Below are 17,491 nucleotides of genomic sequence, written 5' to 3' on the forward strand. Positions count from 1 at the left end.
CAGTGCCAGCCTGGGGAACTGCTCTGGAATGGTGTTATCCCACAGGACAGTGTCAGTGCCAGCCTGGGGAACTGCTCTGGAATGGTGTTATCCCACGGGACAGTGTCAGTGCCAGCCTGGGGAACTGCTCTGGAATGGTGTTATCCCACGGGACAGTGTCAGTGCCAGCCTGGGGAACTGCTCTGGAATGGTGTTATCCCACGGGACAGTGTCAGTGCCAGCCAGTGCCAGCCTGGGGAACTGCTCTGGAATGGTGTTATCCCACGGGACAGTGTCAGTGCCAGCCAGTGCCAGCCTGGGGAACTGCTCTGGAATGGTGTTATCCCACAGAACTGCCCAAGCTCCTGCTGGGAACGGGCTCTGCTCGGGTTTGTTGGTTTTCATCTGGATTTTGTCTCTCTTGGCAGACACACTATGAAAGTGGAGAGTACATCATCAGACAGGGAGCTCGAGGGGACACCTTCTTCATCATCAGCAAAGGAAAGGTGAGTTCACCCCCCTGCTGGGGCTGCCCTGCTCCCCAAAGCCAGCCCCAGCCTCTCCCTCCCTCCCCTCCCCTGGGCATTAATGTTGCAACACTTGACATTTAATTAAACTTCTGGCACTGCACCAGTAGGGAAGAGTGGCCTGAAGGGGAGAAAAATCCATCTCCTGCTGTTTGCTCCCAGGGAACACTCTGGGGCTGAAATCAGGAGCTGAGTCTCTCAGTAAATGAGCAAAACCCCTCATTTCTTTCCCACTATACCCTGCAATACTCAGCTGAGAGTCCCCCTTACAAGGGTGACTTCCAGACTTCCTTCCCAGTTTCCCCAAATTCAGTAATGGGAAGCGAGGGACATCTGAGGGGGCAGAAAGAAGGTCCAAGTTTCTGTTCTGCTGCTCACAGGGAAAATGGGCTTTTGGACCTTTTTTCCTGGAAAATCCTGTTGGGATTTTATAGAAGGTGTTTTTTTTCTTACCTTCAACACATTTTTACTGTTTTTTTTAGCTGACCTAATACTGTTCCACTTGGGAAACACTGGGCTCCTTCCCAGGGCGCAGGATGGAGATATTCCTGGGAATGCCTAGTGATTTCCCACTGCGGATGAGGTGATAGATGGCAAACCACTCAAACCCACTGGTTTGGGTTGGCCACCCTTTAAGGAGGAGGGGGAAGGTGCAGGGCACAGTTTACAGCAGGCAGACAGTTTGCTTTGCATCAGCAATATCTGCTCTTCCCTTGCACTGCCAGAATAAAAGAAGAATTAACAGTAAGGTGGTCATTTCCTTTAAACTTCAGTGCAAAGCCCCGAGTTTATCTCCAGCTGGAGTTCTCCCTTCCCTGAATCTGGGAGCCCAAAAAGAAGTGGGGGCACCTTTCATCCTGCAGCCTCCAAACCGTTGGTTATGATTTCGGTTATGGTTTTTGTTTGACCTCTCCCTGAAGTGAACTCAGGAGCTCAGCCATTTGTTTTCCTGAACCCCACTGTCCTGTTTTCCGACAGGTGAACGTCACTCGGGAGGACTCCCCCAGTGAAGATCCCGTCTTCCTGCGCACCCTGGGCAAGGGAGATTGGTTTGGAGAGAAAGCCCTTCAAGGGTAAGTGCCCCTCGTGGGGCAGTTATTCCACTGGCATCGTTTTCAGGGATTTCTGCAGCTTCCAGAGGGCTCTGCCCGCCGGGGGAGAGGCTGGAGTGGGTTTGGTCCCTCCCTGTTGCGCATGGGAGGAAGTCCCTCGGGGGGGAGATCAATCCACAGATCTGGCCTTGCTGCAGTTTATCTTTGCACTGGCTGCCCCCACCATGCAGGGAGGGGGAAATGTTTGGCTTTTTGCATCCCTGGAGCGTTATTCCCGTCTGGAAGGGCATGATGGTGGTCCTGCTGTATTTTGACGGCTCTGGGGGAGGTGGGGGTTGGATGTGAGAGACCTGTTTTATACCAAACCTTTTCCTCTGGGGATAATCCAAAAGGAGAGGAGCTGCAAATCCACATTCAGCAGGGGATTGTTAGAAAAATAGCCGTGATTTCCATAGGAAGGAATAGGAATAAGCAGGAATTTGGGACACTCCTTCATCTTAATGGACTAACTGCCCTTCCTGGGGATTGTGTGAAAGAGCTGTTGGGCTTTTTTTGGGGTGCTGTGGCAACTGCTGTGTGGTGATTGTTGTGTCCAGTCCCTCCCACATCAGCCTTCTCCCAAAAGAAGGTGGTGGAAATATTTGAAGCCCAAATTTCAAGTCACTTCTGGGCAGGCAGAGATGTGTCCAGCACAGAACTCGCCTCACCCCTGTCATTCTAGACCTTAATTACAAAGTAATGTGGCTTTGAAACAAATATCCTTATATTTTATTCCATCCCTTTACATGTGCAGGTTGCAGGGCAGGGTGTGAGCAGATGTGCAGGTTGCAGGGCAGGGTGTGAGCAGATGTGCAGGTTGCAGGGCAGGATTTTCAGCGTGCTCAGCAAACCTTCACTTGGTGGGGGTGTTCACTGGAAAGAGAATGTTTTGTAATGTTTAGAAGGCTGTTTACAATCATTATTTCCATCAACAGGGAAATAAGATCCTTTCAAATAAGCAAATCAAGGCAGAAAAGCAGATTATTTGAATACGAGTGTTCTGAGGATTCTGGTCTAGTGGAAGGTGTCTCTCCCCAGACAGGGGCTTGGAATGAGGTGAGCTTGGTCCCCTCCAAGCCAGGCCTTTCCATGATTCTGAGAGTGCCTGCTGCCTGCCACATTATCCATTCCATCATCCATGGGTGCTTGGGGTGCTGTTCCTGTGGGTTTGGGATCCAGCAGGATCTCCAGCCCCAGAGAGGGGGCTGATGTTTTGGAGAGGGGCTTTGATAGAAACCCTCCCTTTCCCCCCTTTCCCCTTCCCTTCTGAGTGTTTGATTTTCAGGTAATTTATTTTTACTGACTGGTTTTCCTTTCAATGCATTTTTCCTTTATTTTCTACCACAGTGGACCAGGCTGGTTCTCCCACTCCCTTGCTGTCAGACATTCCCTATTACTGTATTTTATCTGCCCAAATTTTCTGCTTGTTCCAAATCAGCTGTTGGGAGGTAAAAAGCTCTTATGGACTAAAATCCTTTTTGAGTGTCCTTGGAGTGAGGAGTGTGAGGGTTATATTTCACCCTTTCAAACCCCTTCTTTGCCATATCATACTTCCACTAAAACCTTCCCATCTGCTGCCTTATTGTCTGGAATGTTCCAGGGAAAAGAGAGTGGATCTGAGGGCTGGCAGTGTTTATTGCTGTGTGACACAGGGGCAGTCACACAAGGGGATGTGTTTCATCCCCTGTCAGGGGGGCATTTCCAGGAGTGCTGGCTGATGGATTTGGACCCATCACCCGGAGGCACAGGAAGCTTTTAAAGGATTTGGAAACAAAACCCTCCCCGAGGCTTTGGAGGTTTGAGAGCTCCAAAGCCCGAGCAGCTGGTAGGGAGGAGGCAAAGTGACCCCGAGGTGGTGTCACCATATGGTTCCACAGGCACTGCTGCCTTCCCTCAGGGTTCGGGGTGGGCAGATGGACCTCGGAGCTGCCTGATCTCCCCAGGACCCACCATGGCACAGGGGAACTGGAACGTTGGGAAACGTCCCCCTGTGCAGTCCGAGCTGGAGTTGGGGTGTGCTGCTCTCCAAGCCGTGGCTCAGGCACGGCTGGAGCTGTTGGATGAGGCTGCTGGTGCAAAGCTGGTCGGGAAATGTCTGCCAGGACCTTGGTGATTTGTTTGGTGACACTTTCACAAGCACCGGTCGGTCACTGATGGAGCTGCTGCCCTTTGTCCCACGTGCCAAGCGACAGGATGAGAGGGAATGACCTCAAGCTGTGCCAGGGGAGGCTCAGGCTGGAATTCCTTTACAGAGAGGCTTGCAGAGCACTGGGATGGACTGCCCAGGGAGGAGGGGGATCACCACAAACCCATGATCCTGACACGGTCTGCTACTCTGAAAGCCCAAGGCCAGGTTGGACGGGGCTTGGAGCACCCTGGGCTGGTGGAGAGGGATGGGCTTTAGGGTCCCTTCCCACCCAAACCATTCTGGGATTTTGGGATAATTTCCATAATTCTGTGCCTTCATTTTATGCCCTTTTTGAGCTGTGTCGACTTCAGCCACCCCACAGATGAAGAGAAGAGGTGGGAAGGCCCAGGGGGCAGAGGATGGTGCCGTGTCCCTGGGAGGGCTGCCCCGGGATGACCCTGGGGACAGTTGCCTTTTCCAGCAGGAATGGATTGCCACCACTGACCTTCCTTGTCTCAGTAAAGAGTCCAGAATGGGTTGCCCCAAAGGTCCCTCTGCCCTGGCACTCTCTCTTTTACAGCCCCCAGCACTGATTGCTGAGGAACACACCGAGCCAGAGCTGCGCTTTAATAATTCATGACCTTGCTGGGCCCTCGGTCACTTTTCCACCACCCACCAGCGGTTTGAAAATGGGACTTTATCTCATCCTGCACACTCGAAACCGTGCAACTGATTGCCACAGAAGGTTGTGGATTGTAATGGGGCTTGTTTAGGGGTTTTTTTGGATGGGCCATCTGCTCCTTCAGGCAGTTCTCAGATGTGCAGTTGACATCTTGATTTGCAGAGAGCTCAGGAGTCTGTTGTCTGAGACTACAGACGTGGCAATGAGCCATGTGAAACCAAATAATAAGGGTTTTTGCTATCTTTACACTTTGCAGCATCTTACATGACTTTGTAAGTTCTCTGAAACCCTGGAAGGGCAACTGAGTTGGCAGGAGATGCAGCTTGATTTCATAGCACTGCTGAACAAACCCCTGACAGCTCTCCCAGCCTTTTAATATCTGCCTTTCTTTTTTTTTTTTTTTTTTTTAACAAACACAAAACTTCTTAGAGGGGAAAATCACCATCAGGGAACAAGGTCCCTTCCAGCCCAAACCACTCTGGGATTCTAAAATCAAAATTTTCCTCCTCCTCTCCTAACTAAAAGAGCACAAATAAGGTTGCTCCAGTTCCCCTGGGGCAGTTACACTGGGAGCCAGTTTGATGACTCAGATGTATTTAGTAAATAATCACGTTGTTTGGACTCTTACAGATAATAATTGTGTGCTTAGAGGATCACAGCTTAGGAACAGTTCTGGCTTTTCTCCACCTGAGTCATCGCTGGCAACTCCAAGTGTGTATTTTCTTTCCTGGGAGGATGCAGCCCTACAGAGCAGGCACAATATCCCTCCTGCTGAGTGTAAAATATACATATATATATCTAAAATATTGGGCAGCAGGAGCGTGCCAGATGGAGGAACAGAGAATTCCAGGGGTTTGGAGGAAAGCACAAGTACAGAGGATTTATGGGTACCAATATATTTGCTTAATCTCTGCTGCTCAGAGAATTTTTCTGGTGTCTTTTTGCCTCAGAGCTTGAGAGAAATCCTTAAAACTCTTCTCTTTTGCCCCTTTTTATGTTTTGGGGATTTTTTTGTTGTTTGTTTGTTTCCAGTGGTTTTGTTTTGATTTGTTTTTTGAGAAAGAAAAAAAACAGCCAAAAAATTCCCATCTCAGTTCTGTCCTGAAGCAACACGTTGTTGCTGATTATTAAGTCAAAACATTTTATCCTTAAAATTCAAAATCAGGACACTTGTGTCAAAATGCTGATTTGTGACAAGTGTTTCTAGCTGGGGGCCAAAAAAAAAAAATCCATGCTCTGGGATAAGTATGTTTATAAGGAGAGGAGAGAAAAATCCCTGTAGAAGACCTCCAGTGAGGAAATCGCACATTTTCTTGGGAAAAGGCTTCCCTCAGAACCCTCCCCGCAGCCCTGTTCAGGTTTGTGAGCGTTCAGGGGAACTGAGAAGGGCAGCACTGAATTCTAATTCTCCTGCCTTCCTTTGCAAGCGAAGGTGCCTGTCGGGGATGCAGAAGCAGGAATTAGTGCGGGGGATGCAGACAAGATAATCCATGTTAACAAACCCTTGGAGCAGCTCTCCAACGGCCAGAGGGGGAAAACAGAGCAAAAAAAAAAAAAAAAAGGGATGTCTGCTTGAATTTAAAGCCAGACTTAATCCGGCCTCGTGTGAGGTGGCTCCTCTTCCCATCTCCTTTGTATACCCAGCAGGGGTTTGGTCTTGTGTGCACAGGAAAGCTGAGGGGTTTGTTAGCCCAGGATCCTGGATTTGGGATGCAGTGCTCAGTCATGGTAAGGCACCATCACAACCTGAAATAATTAATGTTAAGCCTCGTGATTTATAAGTAGTGGAACATTCCTTATTAGATGCCCATTAAAATAGTTCCACCTCTAAACCAGGGAATAATATCCCTTCCTGGCTTTCAGTTTTCAGGCTGTGATTCGAACACAAAGGGTGGGGCACTCCAGTCAGCCAGTGATTTTAACACAATCATGATTTAGCCGTAATGGAGAAAATTAGGGCCCCATCCTTTGGAGAAGACATTGGTGCAGGTTTGCATTGAGGACACCTTCCTAATAACCTGTGGCTTCCCTGGTGATGTTTCCATGCTCAGTGTTCCCAGCAGCACTGTTTGGGTTCATCTGCTCCCTCCGGGTTATTCAGCAGGGCAGAAGGGTCTTACCCATTCCAGGCTTGCCCCCTGGGACCTCCTCTTGGCATCTGCAACTTGCTGCTTGCGATTCCTGGTGGAGAAGCCGTGTTTGTCCCTCAGCCTCCACACAGGGGTTCATTTCCTCCTTGGTGTCTTCTCTCCTGTCTCCACTGGACTCAACCCATCATCTGTGTCCTGAGCTCTCACAGGTCTCTCTCCAGACAGCAATCTCAGGTGTTTCTCTGATCCCTCCCAGTGTGCTCCCAGAGCCATCCTGAGTGTCCTCCGTGTCTCTGACCCACGGGGCCTCTTCCAGCCTTTCTTTTGAGCCCCCCCTCCAAGCCAGTTCTGTCACCTTCCCTGTGTGGAAGTCTCCAGGACACAGCCAAGGGGTCACAGAATTATGGAATATGCTGAGTTGGAAGGGACCCATCAGGATCAGGGACTCCAACTCCACTTCCAGGGAGTGAAACCCTCCGGAGGGGGAGATGCTGCTACCAACACAGGAACCTGCTGCAGCCACAGACTGGAAATACTTCACCCCTAGACCCCCTAGAAAATGCTGATTTGCTGACAGGAGAAGTATTTCCTAATTTCTTTTGTGGAATAATTATGTTTCTCAGTGAGCTCTGTGCAGGCTCTTGCTGTTTGAGGTACAGGTGTCAGTGATGCCCTCAGGAGTGGCACCATCATCCCAAATCCAGCACTGAGCTGTGTCTGTTGGGCTGAACAGACACTTCCAGAGCTTTAGCTGGGTTTCTATTCGATGAACGAGGCAAGGAGCTCATTTATAACTCTTAAGGCTGTGGGCAACCTTCAGCTCCATTTAATCTTGGGTTTGCTCAGGCTGAAACAAGGTTTAGGTTTATATGGCAGAACTTCCCTAACGAAGCAATTTCACCGTGACTGCTGAAGGGGCTGGCAGAGATTTGAATTAATATAATTTTTTATATTGCTATCAAATTCAATTTCTTTTTTTTCCCCCCTCTCCCAGCCCCTGGGCTTTGTAAAATCAGGTTCTTGATTCCTGAAGTCTAAAGCCATAAACGGCCCGTCTTTAAGGCACTTGCTAAATCTCATTATTTCCTCGATTGTGCTATAATTAAATGAAAAAATATTTTCAGTTATGGAATTGAGAAGAAGCTGGAACATTTTAGGGTAGTTTTGTATAAACCCTGGGCTTATAGAGATGGTAATGGTTGTTACAGCAGGTTAATCATCATTTGCCCTACGTGCTGTTTTATTTTCCCACTCCACAGTGTTATTTTAGACATGTTTGGGAACTTTTCCCCCCAAAAAAGTTGTGTTGAAATGTACAATCCTGTGAGTCTTGTGCAGTTTCTTTTTTCCTCTCAGAGACCAAAAACTAGTGAAGAGGAAATAAGTTTTCAAGAGGGGTGAAACAATAAGAAGAGAAGGATGGGTTTGTTGGGTTGACTTTGCAGTCCTGGGCCCAAATGCACTCGAAATTTTCAGTGTGTTGAGGTTTGGTTTTTTAAATATTGGCTGTGCTTGGGTCACAAAGAAGTGGGGTTTTTTTATTAATTTCTTCCAAATTAGGGCATTTCTTCCTTGGGTACCTTCAGGGCTGAGGTGACCAGCCCAAAGTAGCTTTGAGTGAAGAGCTGAGGGCAATCTGCTGAACACCTACAGAAGGCACAGCTGGGAGGACACTTGGTTAATATTATTGCTAATTTTCATTTGACTTCTGCAATGCCTGAGTGACTTTTGCAACGTGCTGGGGGAGAGCTGGTGATGTGGAATATCCTGGAATCCCAGGATGGTTTGGCTTTGGGTTGGGAGGGACCTTAAAGACCATCCCATATCTTGACCCTGGACACTTGGACATTTCCTCTGGTAATGGCTGAGACTTTCCAGAAGGGGATGGGATGAATTTTGCAGTCAGGATTGCTCTGCTCTGCAGTGGGGCATTCCCAACACCTCCCATTGCCACGGGTTAATGGAGCGCTCGGAAAGCAGAGATGGCTCCAGTGGAGTTCCCATCTGAAATTGGGGTCTGAAATTCTCTTGGTGCCTCTTCCAGCTTTCTGTGAACTTGTCTGCAGCTGAGGGGGCACAGAAAGGTCCTTGTTCTCTGGTGCCCTGGAGTTTGCACCCTGGTTTTTGCTGCCAAAGTGTGTTCTGATCCAGAGAGTGACCCTTGTACAGCCCGTTTCAAAATGAGCTGGATTTACCAGAGAGGGGAGGGACCTGCGGGCAGGAAAGGGACAAAAATGGGCTGAAAGTTTGCTCGGAAGGTCCCTGCTGTGACCTCCTGCTCCAAGCAGGGTTTGCTGCTGGAGCAAAGCCGTCCTTGCCTTGCCCAGTGAAATGCTGCAGATCCCCGAGGACTGTCACGCTGCTCCAGGATTTCCTGAGGTTTTCCAGCATGTCCAGGCCAAACCTGCTCAATGACAGCTCGGGGTTGCCGCTTTGAAAAAATTCCTGGGGGAAGAAAACACCAGGAGAAGTAATTTAAACCGAGGAGTCTGGCATTTCACAGGGATTATTGGCACTGTTTGCCTCCGAGAGCTCTTGAGCCCTCTCTTTTATTGTGGTGGAAATGGGGGTTTATCTGACCTGCATGGATTTGGGGGGTGAGTCCTCAAGAGCAGAGGGGTTAATCCGTAGGCATCACAGTATATTTTGGTTTAATTTTGCACGGCGTGTCTCTCCGTGGAGAAAGACTTCAGTAATTTGGCATTTGGGGAGAGATCCCTCTGCCTGGGAGAGCTGAAACTCATTTTGAGCCCTGGGAAAGTCTGAGCCTTTTGTGCTGGTGGTTTATTGCCCTGGTGCTCCAAAGAAACGTGAGGGATGATTTAGGTTTTAAGCTCACCCCCAGCACGTGTCCCTGGGGGGATGTTTTGTGGATGAGGCTGAGCAGGACAGCTCAGAGGAATTCCAGGCTCATTTAGGAAATGTTTTATCAGCTTAGAACTGGTCATGAAAGGCCTGGAATAAAGTGTTGTACTTTACCCTAGAGCCTTATTTTTCCTTCTATGGCTGTAGAAGATACTTCTCCCGTGTGGGGATTGCAGATTAAGGACGGTGAGAGCAGAAGGGAGGGATTTGAATTGCAGGAGCTTTGATCCAGTAATGAGGCAGTGGCACTGTGTCCCTGTGCTCCTGCTGGAGCTGGGGAGAGGCTCTGGATCACTCTGGGGGGGCTCCTTTTCCATCCAGGCTCGCCTTGGCAGTACCCAGGGCTTGGAGAGGGGAGCCAACCATGGGAAAAGGGACTTTATTTGTGGAATCATGGAAAGGTTTGGCTTCAGAGGGACCTTAAAACCCTTCCAGGAGTGGGGCAGAGCAGAGCTGGGTGTTCTCTGCCTCAGCAGCTCTGCCTTTGTAAACACCTGGGGTCTCTCCTTGGTTTGAAGCAGCTGGAAAGGACCAGACAGGTAACAAACTGCTGGGGTTTTAGTGAAACAGAATATTCTGGATTTCCTTCATTTAAACAAGGGAAAACCAAACAGAACCCCCCAGATCCTTTCTGTGTGTCATTCTGTCCCTGTTAGCCCGAGAGCTTTGCTAGACTTCACCTTTTATTCCTGCAGTTTAGGGGGATGAAATTCTGCTCATTAATCTGTTTGGGAGATTCATTGGTTTGCTAATAATAGGACTTAATAGTTTCCTTCCAACTCTTTAGATTCTTTAACAAGGTTAAAATCCCAATATATCCAAAGGGAAGGAGTTATTTGAGGGTGGTGTTTTTCCTATTCCTTGTTTGTGTTTGTCTCCAGTGACTTATTAAATGAAATTAAAGTGCAGCTGCCGAGTTCCTTCGTGAAGAAAATGGGTCAAAGACCATTTCACGTGGCTCTGGCTGCCAAATTCTGCTGCTGCTGCTGCCCTGCAAATCCCATTTCTGCAAAGAATCTGTGCAGAATGGGGTGGTTTGTGACTCCTAGTTCCTTTTCAAAGTACTTTCCCGAGAGCCTATTATCGACTGAGAAAAGCGGCGATAAGATGCATGTGTAGATATAGACATTTGTATCATATTTTTATATATTATATATATAATGTGGTGATTTTAGTGCATGGGCAAGAGTTTCTACTGGTCAGAACCCACGAAAATGTGACAGCTGCTCAGTTCAACTGCAACACCATCTGTTTAGGGAAAATAATGCAAGTAAATGGTTTCTCCTGTTCAGGTATCTTGGTCTTCTGGCTTTGTCTGGCCTGGAATTATGTCACCAAGGCTGGTAGATGTGTCCTGTGCAGAGCAGGTCTGCAGGGCTTGAGTCTCTAGATCTCTTTTGCTTTGCTCAAGATTTAATTGAGTTGTCCTTGGATGTGATAATTAACATTTAATATATCCTAAAGTCCCCCACTGGCTGATTAAAAGAGCAGTGGACTGTGTGTGGTAGGGTTTTATTTCACTTTAATGAAAGAAATGGTCATTTCATACCTCTGGGTTGTTTCACTTGGGGATTATCATTAATTCCAAACTACTGAGACACCAGTTCATGACAGTAATTCAGGATAAACGAGAAGACTAATTGGTTGGAATCATTAATAGATTTGGCAAGGGGGTGTGGACATCCCTGTGTCAGTGTTGTGCTGTGAAGGAATTGCTCCCTGTGAGGGTGGGCAGGCCCTGGCACAGGTTGCCCAGAGAAGCTGTGGCTGCCCCTGGATCCCTGGGAGTGTCCAAGGCCAGGTTGGACGGGGCTTGGAGCAGCCTGGGCTGGTGGAAGGTGTCCCTGCCCATGGCAGGGGGTGGAAGGAGATGAGCTTTGAGATCCCTCCAAACCCAAAGCATTCCAGAATTCCATGACTTGCAGGTGTTCCCCGCCCAGTGCTGCCACAATCCCCCTGTTTGCCCAAAGCTTTCAGAAAACTGATTAAAATGAGCAGATGGTTGAATTCCTTTTTGCTGAGAGGGTGTTTGTGACTGGCCCCTCCTGGCTGGGGCGCTGATGGGTTAGTGAGGGGTGTTTTGCACTGCCCAGCCCAGGTGAGGATGCTGCTTCTCCCAGGTGTTCAGGCAGACATCCCAACCCCCTTCCCTGGAGGTCCCAGCCTTTGGGAACATTAGACTTTGGCTCCTGGCTCATTCACCAGCAAAGATGACTGGGAAGAGCCAGAGGGAATCGTGTTCATGTGGGGTTTGTTGGCTGTTGGTTGGGAACCTGGAAAGGGCTCTTTATCAGCAAATACTGTGGTGTTATTTTCTTTATAAATTATATACTGGTAGTGTCAGAAAATCGAGGGATCCCAGACTGGTTTGGGTCAGAAGGGACCTTAAAGCCCATCCAGTGCCACCCCCTGCTCCAAGCCCCGTCCAGCCTGGCCTTGGACACTTGACCCCTGGAATCCTTCACTGAAACATCCTAAGGACCCCTAGTGCTGCTTTCTGCACAGGCTGAAAGGTCCATGTGCTGAATATTAATGTAACAACATCTATTAAAAGGTGTAATTCTTGACTCCAGGTGACTGCACACACTATTGCAGTGCTGTATTCAGAATCTGGGATTCACACCTCATGCCCAGGGATGATTTCTGGGCTTGGTCCTGCTCTGTTTACTGCAGGAGAGAGGGAAGTTGTAGGAAAATTAAAGGAAAAAGAATAAAAAAGCAGTATTCCCTTGTGGATCATTGGTGCAGGGTTGGTATTTTGTGGTTATAGGAGATGACAGGGGCCATAATCCGGTGAAATGGTACAAAGCTCCCCTTGTCACAGTCGTTTTGTAAAGCTGTGTGTGAAAGGGAGACCCATAAATTACAGGAATATCTTATTTAAAATTCTCCTGAGCTTTGCTGGCATCTGAGTTCAATAATGGCTGCGGGGAAGGATGCCCAAGAAATCTTTCTCTTTTGAGAGACAGAAAAGGGGCTTTTTCACCTCATTCTATCGCTGTGGGTTTTAGGCAACTTGACATGACAACAAACCCTCAGCAGAGCCCAGAGCTTTGTTTTAGATAATGTTTTCATGGGATTAATGCCCAAATTGTAATCCTACCTAAACTCCCTCCCTTTCCAGCTCTGGAGGGACCTGGTTTTCTTTAAGTCTAGGAGGTAATGTGCAGTTCAGTGTTGAATCAGTGGTTGGCAGCCGAGCCCTGAGATCAGTCATTTTATGGAATCAAAGCATCCCAGCATGGTTTGTGTTGGAAAAGACCTTAGGTGTCCCATCCCACCCCTGCCATGGGCAGGGACACCTTCCACCAGCCCAGGCTGCTCCAAGCCCCGTCCAACCTGTCCTGGGACACTCCCAGGGATCCAGGGGCAGCCACAGCTTCTCTGGGCACCCTGTGCCAGGGCCTGCCCACCCTCACAGGGAGCAATTCCTTCCATAGATAACGAATTTTTTTCCGTATATTTTTTATTCAAGCTTTGACTCATGTTTCTTCTTCCACCAGGCTTTTTTTTTTGTTTGTTTTTTAAAAAAAGCCCTTTAACCCCTTCTCAGATTTCCACAGGGCATTGCCCACCTTAGCCCTGGAGATCTGGGAAGCGGTGAAGGGCTTTGCACACTGAACAGATTGGCAGCTGCTCTTACCTCGTGCTGCAAGCCCCGCTGCTCTTCCCCTGTTAAACAGCCTCATCCTCACACACCGTGTTGGGATTCAGCCCAGTCTCTTCTTAAATCTCTGCTTGGGTGATGGAAGTCCTAAAAGAAGGGGGAAGTTTCTTGGAGGGTGATTGTGGTTTGAAATGATGTGCATAATAATTGCTTAGGTTTTTACTGTGCATTCCCCGCTGCTGACTCTGAATTCCACAGTGATATTCTGGCATTCAGCACGTAAAACTCATATCAACCTCCTATAAAACTGATATAAAATCTTATAAAACCAGTCCTTGGAGCAGTAAAATCCACGATGGCAGGGTGGAACGTATCCACCCAGCAGAAGAGGGGCTGTTCCACAGCACCAAAGCGGGGCTGTCGAGGCCAGTGACTTTTGCTGCCATAAAATCCCTTTATTGGGATGTTCAAAACATGAGCAGTTCACCAGCAGGGTAAGAGCTGAGGCCAGGAATGAGGATCCCTCCCTTCCTCCTGGGAATCTGCTGGGAGACAGCCCTAGCTGCTCCCCAAACACTGCCACTGTCCTCCCATCACTGCCTGGAGGTCACACAGGTGTCACCCCCACCGGTGCCAGAAACCGAGGCGTTTCTTCCCGTGCCATTCTGACTCCTTGGACAGGAGAAGAGCTGCTGGTTGAAATTCTCTCATATATCATAAAACTTAATTTAAAGGTGGGGTTTTTTAAGTTTAAAAAGTCAGTTTCATCAGCTGTTACCTCTAGCAGGTATTGTCGGATAAAAGTACGAGGGGTTTCTTTCCTGCTCCAAGGACGTGTTTCTCAGAGTTCATTCTGATGCTTTTCTCAGAATTTCCTCATAATCTTATCTTTCCTAGTTAATTTTGCCTTTTAACTCTGGGAACCAGCTGTTTGGTGTCATAATTAAATTGATGTTTTCCAGAAGATGTGGTGCTTGGGGGAATAGGATTTAGTTCAGTGCTGGGTTCATGCTTGGACTTGGTGGTCTTGGATGGCTTTAACAACAAAAATAATGCTGTGATTCTGTAAACACAGCGAGTCTTGTCCTCACCACAGGAGCACAGAGCTGCTGGTTCCTTCTGCTCCACGCAGAACCAGCTTTTGTTCTCCTTGTTCGACTTCCTTGTGGCTGGACTGGGGTCAGGCCGAGCAACTGTGAGATTTGGGTTGGTTTTGTCAAGGAAAACCTTGGTTACTGATTTTCTTTTTGCTAAATCAAGAACAGGCAGGGGGTTCTTACATCTCACCCTGATGCAACTGCAGGGCAGGATGCAAGTTACAGAAATTATTTCCACCACAGCTGTTCCAACCCTTAAGCACGAAGAGGAATGGTAAAAGGGAACGTTTAAAGGCCAGTCTCTCTCCCCTCAATTAGAGGGAATTAGAATAAATTAATTTACTGTGTAGTTGCTGTTCTAACATGGAAATTCAGGTTTTTACAGACACACAAAACTCCCAGCTGGGGTTCAGGATATTTCCTGAAGGCAAAGGCAGCCACCCCTGAGTTGGTGTAAGATGTAAAACCCCCCAGATTGTTTCTGGGTGTTGGTGAGTGTTTAGGTGTCCTCTGCTTTTATGGATCTGAGCAGGAATTCAGGGGGCCAAGTGGAGCACCAGCACAAAGCACCTCTTGTATCTCCAGTGCAGCTCCACTCCCAGACACGGGAGAGAGCTGGAGAAATAGCAATCCCAGGTGTGCAGGGACTGGCATGGAGCTCAGGAACAGAACACATGTGCACAGCGAGGCTGCACAGCTGCCTGGCCACGGGGAGGGCAGCAAAACCCTCCTCATCCCCTCCCTGCTTTCCCATAAATCCGGTTCTGCAGGCATTTTAAAACCTGCAGAGGTGGGAGTGGAGCATCAGCAGCTTTGGGGTTGTACCTGTGTTAAGCTGTGATTTATTTCGTGTTGTGGTTGCTGGGGGAAGAGGCTGGAGCTGCTGCTTGGAGGGGACGTTCCCTGCTCGGTGCAGGTGGAGTGGGAAAGCTCCTTTGGCGTTTCCAAGGGTTTCGGCTTCTCCTTGGGCTGCAGCAAATGGAGTTGGGACTTGATTTTCTGAGGCTGTGTTGTAGTGCTCTCCAGCCCTTGTGTAACTGGGTTTGGGGGTTTATGAAGTCAATATATCAGCGGTGCTGGGACATAATCAGTTCTGGCAGTGCTGAGGTTAATTGCTGCCTGTTCAATCTAATACACCTCACTCGAGCTCCTCTTGCATTGCTTGACTCACCCACAAAATACATTTACTGATATTTTTGTATACCCAGCCTCTTGTGAGAGGAGCTGTGACCAGAGAACCCCTTGCAGGTGGTTTCAAAGGCCGTTGCCCAAGCACAGTGCTTGTGTTTGTGTTATTCGAGTGTAACACAAACGTTGTGGTACCTTAGCTCCCAGATCCCAGTTTGATTTGACTGGGATAAAATAATGGTGACTTACTAACCTACCCCTCGGGAAAAGCACTTGTGGGTTAAATCAGTTGTGGCAGAAGCCATGGATTGCTTCCCCAGGAGTTTGCAGTGATTATGGGTTAAGTAGGGGTGAGAATCTACCAGAAGTGTATAAATAAACAAACAAGCAAACTCTAAATAAAGAGTTATCGTTTATATTACATGTTTATATAAATATAATAATGCCAGGACTGTTTCCTGTGGGACCCTTTGGCTGAGGTGAGCTCAGCTGGCTGGAGTGTGGGGATGAACCCCCCCAGTTCCTGGCTCTGATCCCTGTGTGGGCTCTTTGCTGTCAGAGTTGGACTCGGGGACCCTTGTGGGTCCCTCCCAACCCGGAATAATCTGTGACCCCGTGATGTTGTAGCCCCAGCTGCAGGAGTTCCCCACACCAGGACACAGCCCTGGCTCTGCCTGTCCACAGATGCCCCTCTGGTGCCAGTTTGGGGGAGCCAGGCTTTGTATCCCCCTGTCAGCTCTTGGAGCAGTTTCAGTGACACAACCCTCTGTGTTCCCTGAGCCACTGGCAGGGGCTGGTCACGGCTACAAAGTGAAGGTGGCTCCCAGGGGCTGATTTTGTACCAGTTTTCAATACTTCTCTGTGTCATCCATCCTTCTTGCCCTCTGCATCTCCCCTTTGCTTCCCCCCAGCCAGGAGTGGCTTTGGTATTCTGTCCTGAGCCTTCAGAGCCTGTTCACTACTCTGAGCCTTTAAATTCATCACTATTAAAGCAGGTTTGCAGAAAGGACTCCTTTTTTTTGGTGTGTTTTGTTTTGTGTTTGGGTTTTTTTGTTTTGTTTTGTTTTGGGGTTTGTTTGTTTGGTTTGGTTTGGTTTTTTCTTTTTTTTTTTCCCCCTGGGAAAATCTTGTTGGGCAATCCCTGGCAGGGCTTAAGCCCTTCAGCTGGGAACCACTGGGAATAGAAATACGTGTTAGAAACAGCCAGTAAGTGCTAATAACCAGCTCCCAAGGCATGAAACAAGTGAGCAGAGGTTGCTGGGACGTTTTCTAGCCCATTTGGAGGGTTGTACAGTGTGCTTCCATTGAAAAAACCTTGTAAAATTGGGTTTTTGAGGCATTTTTTGTCTGCACAAGCTGAAATGTCGGTCTCTTAAAGCCCAACAGAGCCTAAATCACCCAGGATTTTTGCTATGTGTCTTCCAGCTGGGATAGCTCAGAGGAAAATCTCTCCTGTTGTAGTTCATCCCTTTAGGGAAGGAGAGATTTTAATGCCTGGGGGGATTTTCAGAGGTTTTATTTTCCGGTGGAGCTTTTTCAGATGGCACACTTTATTCTCTTCACCTTAAAATTTAGGGAAGTTGTAGTCATTAATTGCAGTAACAGGTTTTTTACAGGCCACCAAGAGCTGGGGCAGTGACTGCAGAACCTGGAGGGGGTGGTGGCAGAAATCTCACATCCTGTGGGGACTTAATGAAGGTTTAGCTCATTTAAAAGAGTGTTAATGAAGGTTTTCAAAGAAAAGAAATAAGAAATTAGATCTTCCCTGATGGATTTTATAAATGCACCCTGGGAAGACTCTCCAGAGGTTCTGATTTGCTGATATTCCATTTCCTTAATGCTTTTTATCACTTTCCAGCACTGCACACTTGACCTTGCTACAGTATTTTTAATAAGGTTGATTGAAAGTATTTAGGACATGTTAGAAATAAGTGAAAGGAGGAAAAAAAATGGGAAGAATCAGTCCTTGAGTTGAATTTATCTGTAATAGCTCAGACCTCAGCATCTCTATCTCCATTTTGAGTTAATTGGGTATTTTCTGATCACACCGTGACTTTCAGGTGGGAGATAAAAATTCTCTTTATTGGGTATTGTGAGGAGTGGACCCAGATTTGGTTTTCTTCTGACCTCTAAAGAGAGGGATTGGCCTACCTGGAGACCGAAAGATGTCTCTGAGTGCCAAATGCCAGTCAGGAGGCGAGCCCAAGAGCCTGGAGGAGGTGAGGAGGCTGCACTGCGGGAACTGGATCCCCAGAACCAGTAAGTTTCAAGCAAATAGAGTGGGATAATGTTAAATG

The 17,491-nt window shown here is 48.1% G+C and overlaps 1 protein-coding gene across 6 annotated transcripts in view; it reads left to right on the forward strand.

Moving 5' to 3' along the window:
• Positions 1-17,491, forward strand: part of PRKG1 (protein kinase cGMP-dependent 1) — a 266,544-nt gene that overhangs the window by 200,841 nt on the left and 48,212 nt on the right. For all 6 annotated transcript variants that reach the window (XM_027898759.1, XM_027898758.1, XM_027898760.1 and 3 more), the window contains 2 exons: positions 408-485; positions 1,485-1,579. In XM_027898759.1, the coding sequence (XP_027754560.1) occupies positions 408-485; positions 1,485-1,579 (173 nt within the window). The remainder of the gene's footprint in view (positions 1-407; positions 486-1,484; positions 1,580-17,491) is intronic.

The sequence above is a fragment of the Empidonax traillii genome, unplaced genomic scaffold (assembly GCF_003031625.1).
Source record: "Empidonax traillii isolate 1590-97213 ecotype Southwest subspecies unplaced genomic scaffold, ASM303162v1 scaffold620:size424980, whole genome shotgun sequence".
Lineage (NCBI taxonomy): Eukaryota > Metazoa > Chordata > Aves > Passeriformes > Tyrannidae > Empidonax > Empidonax traillii.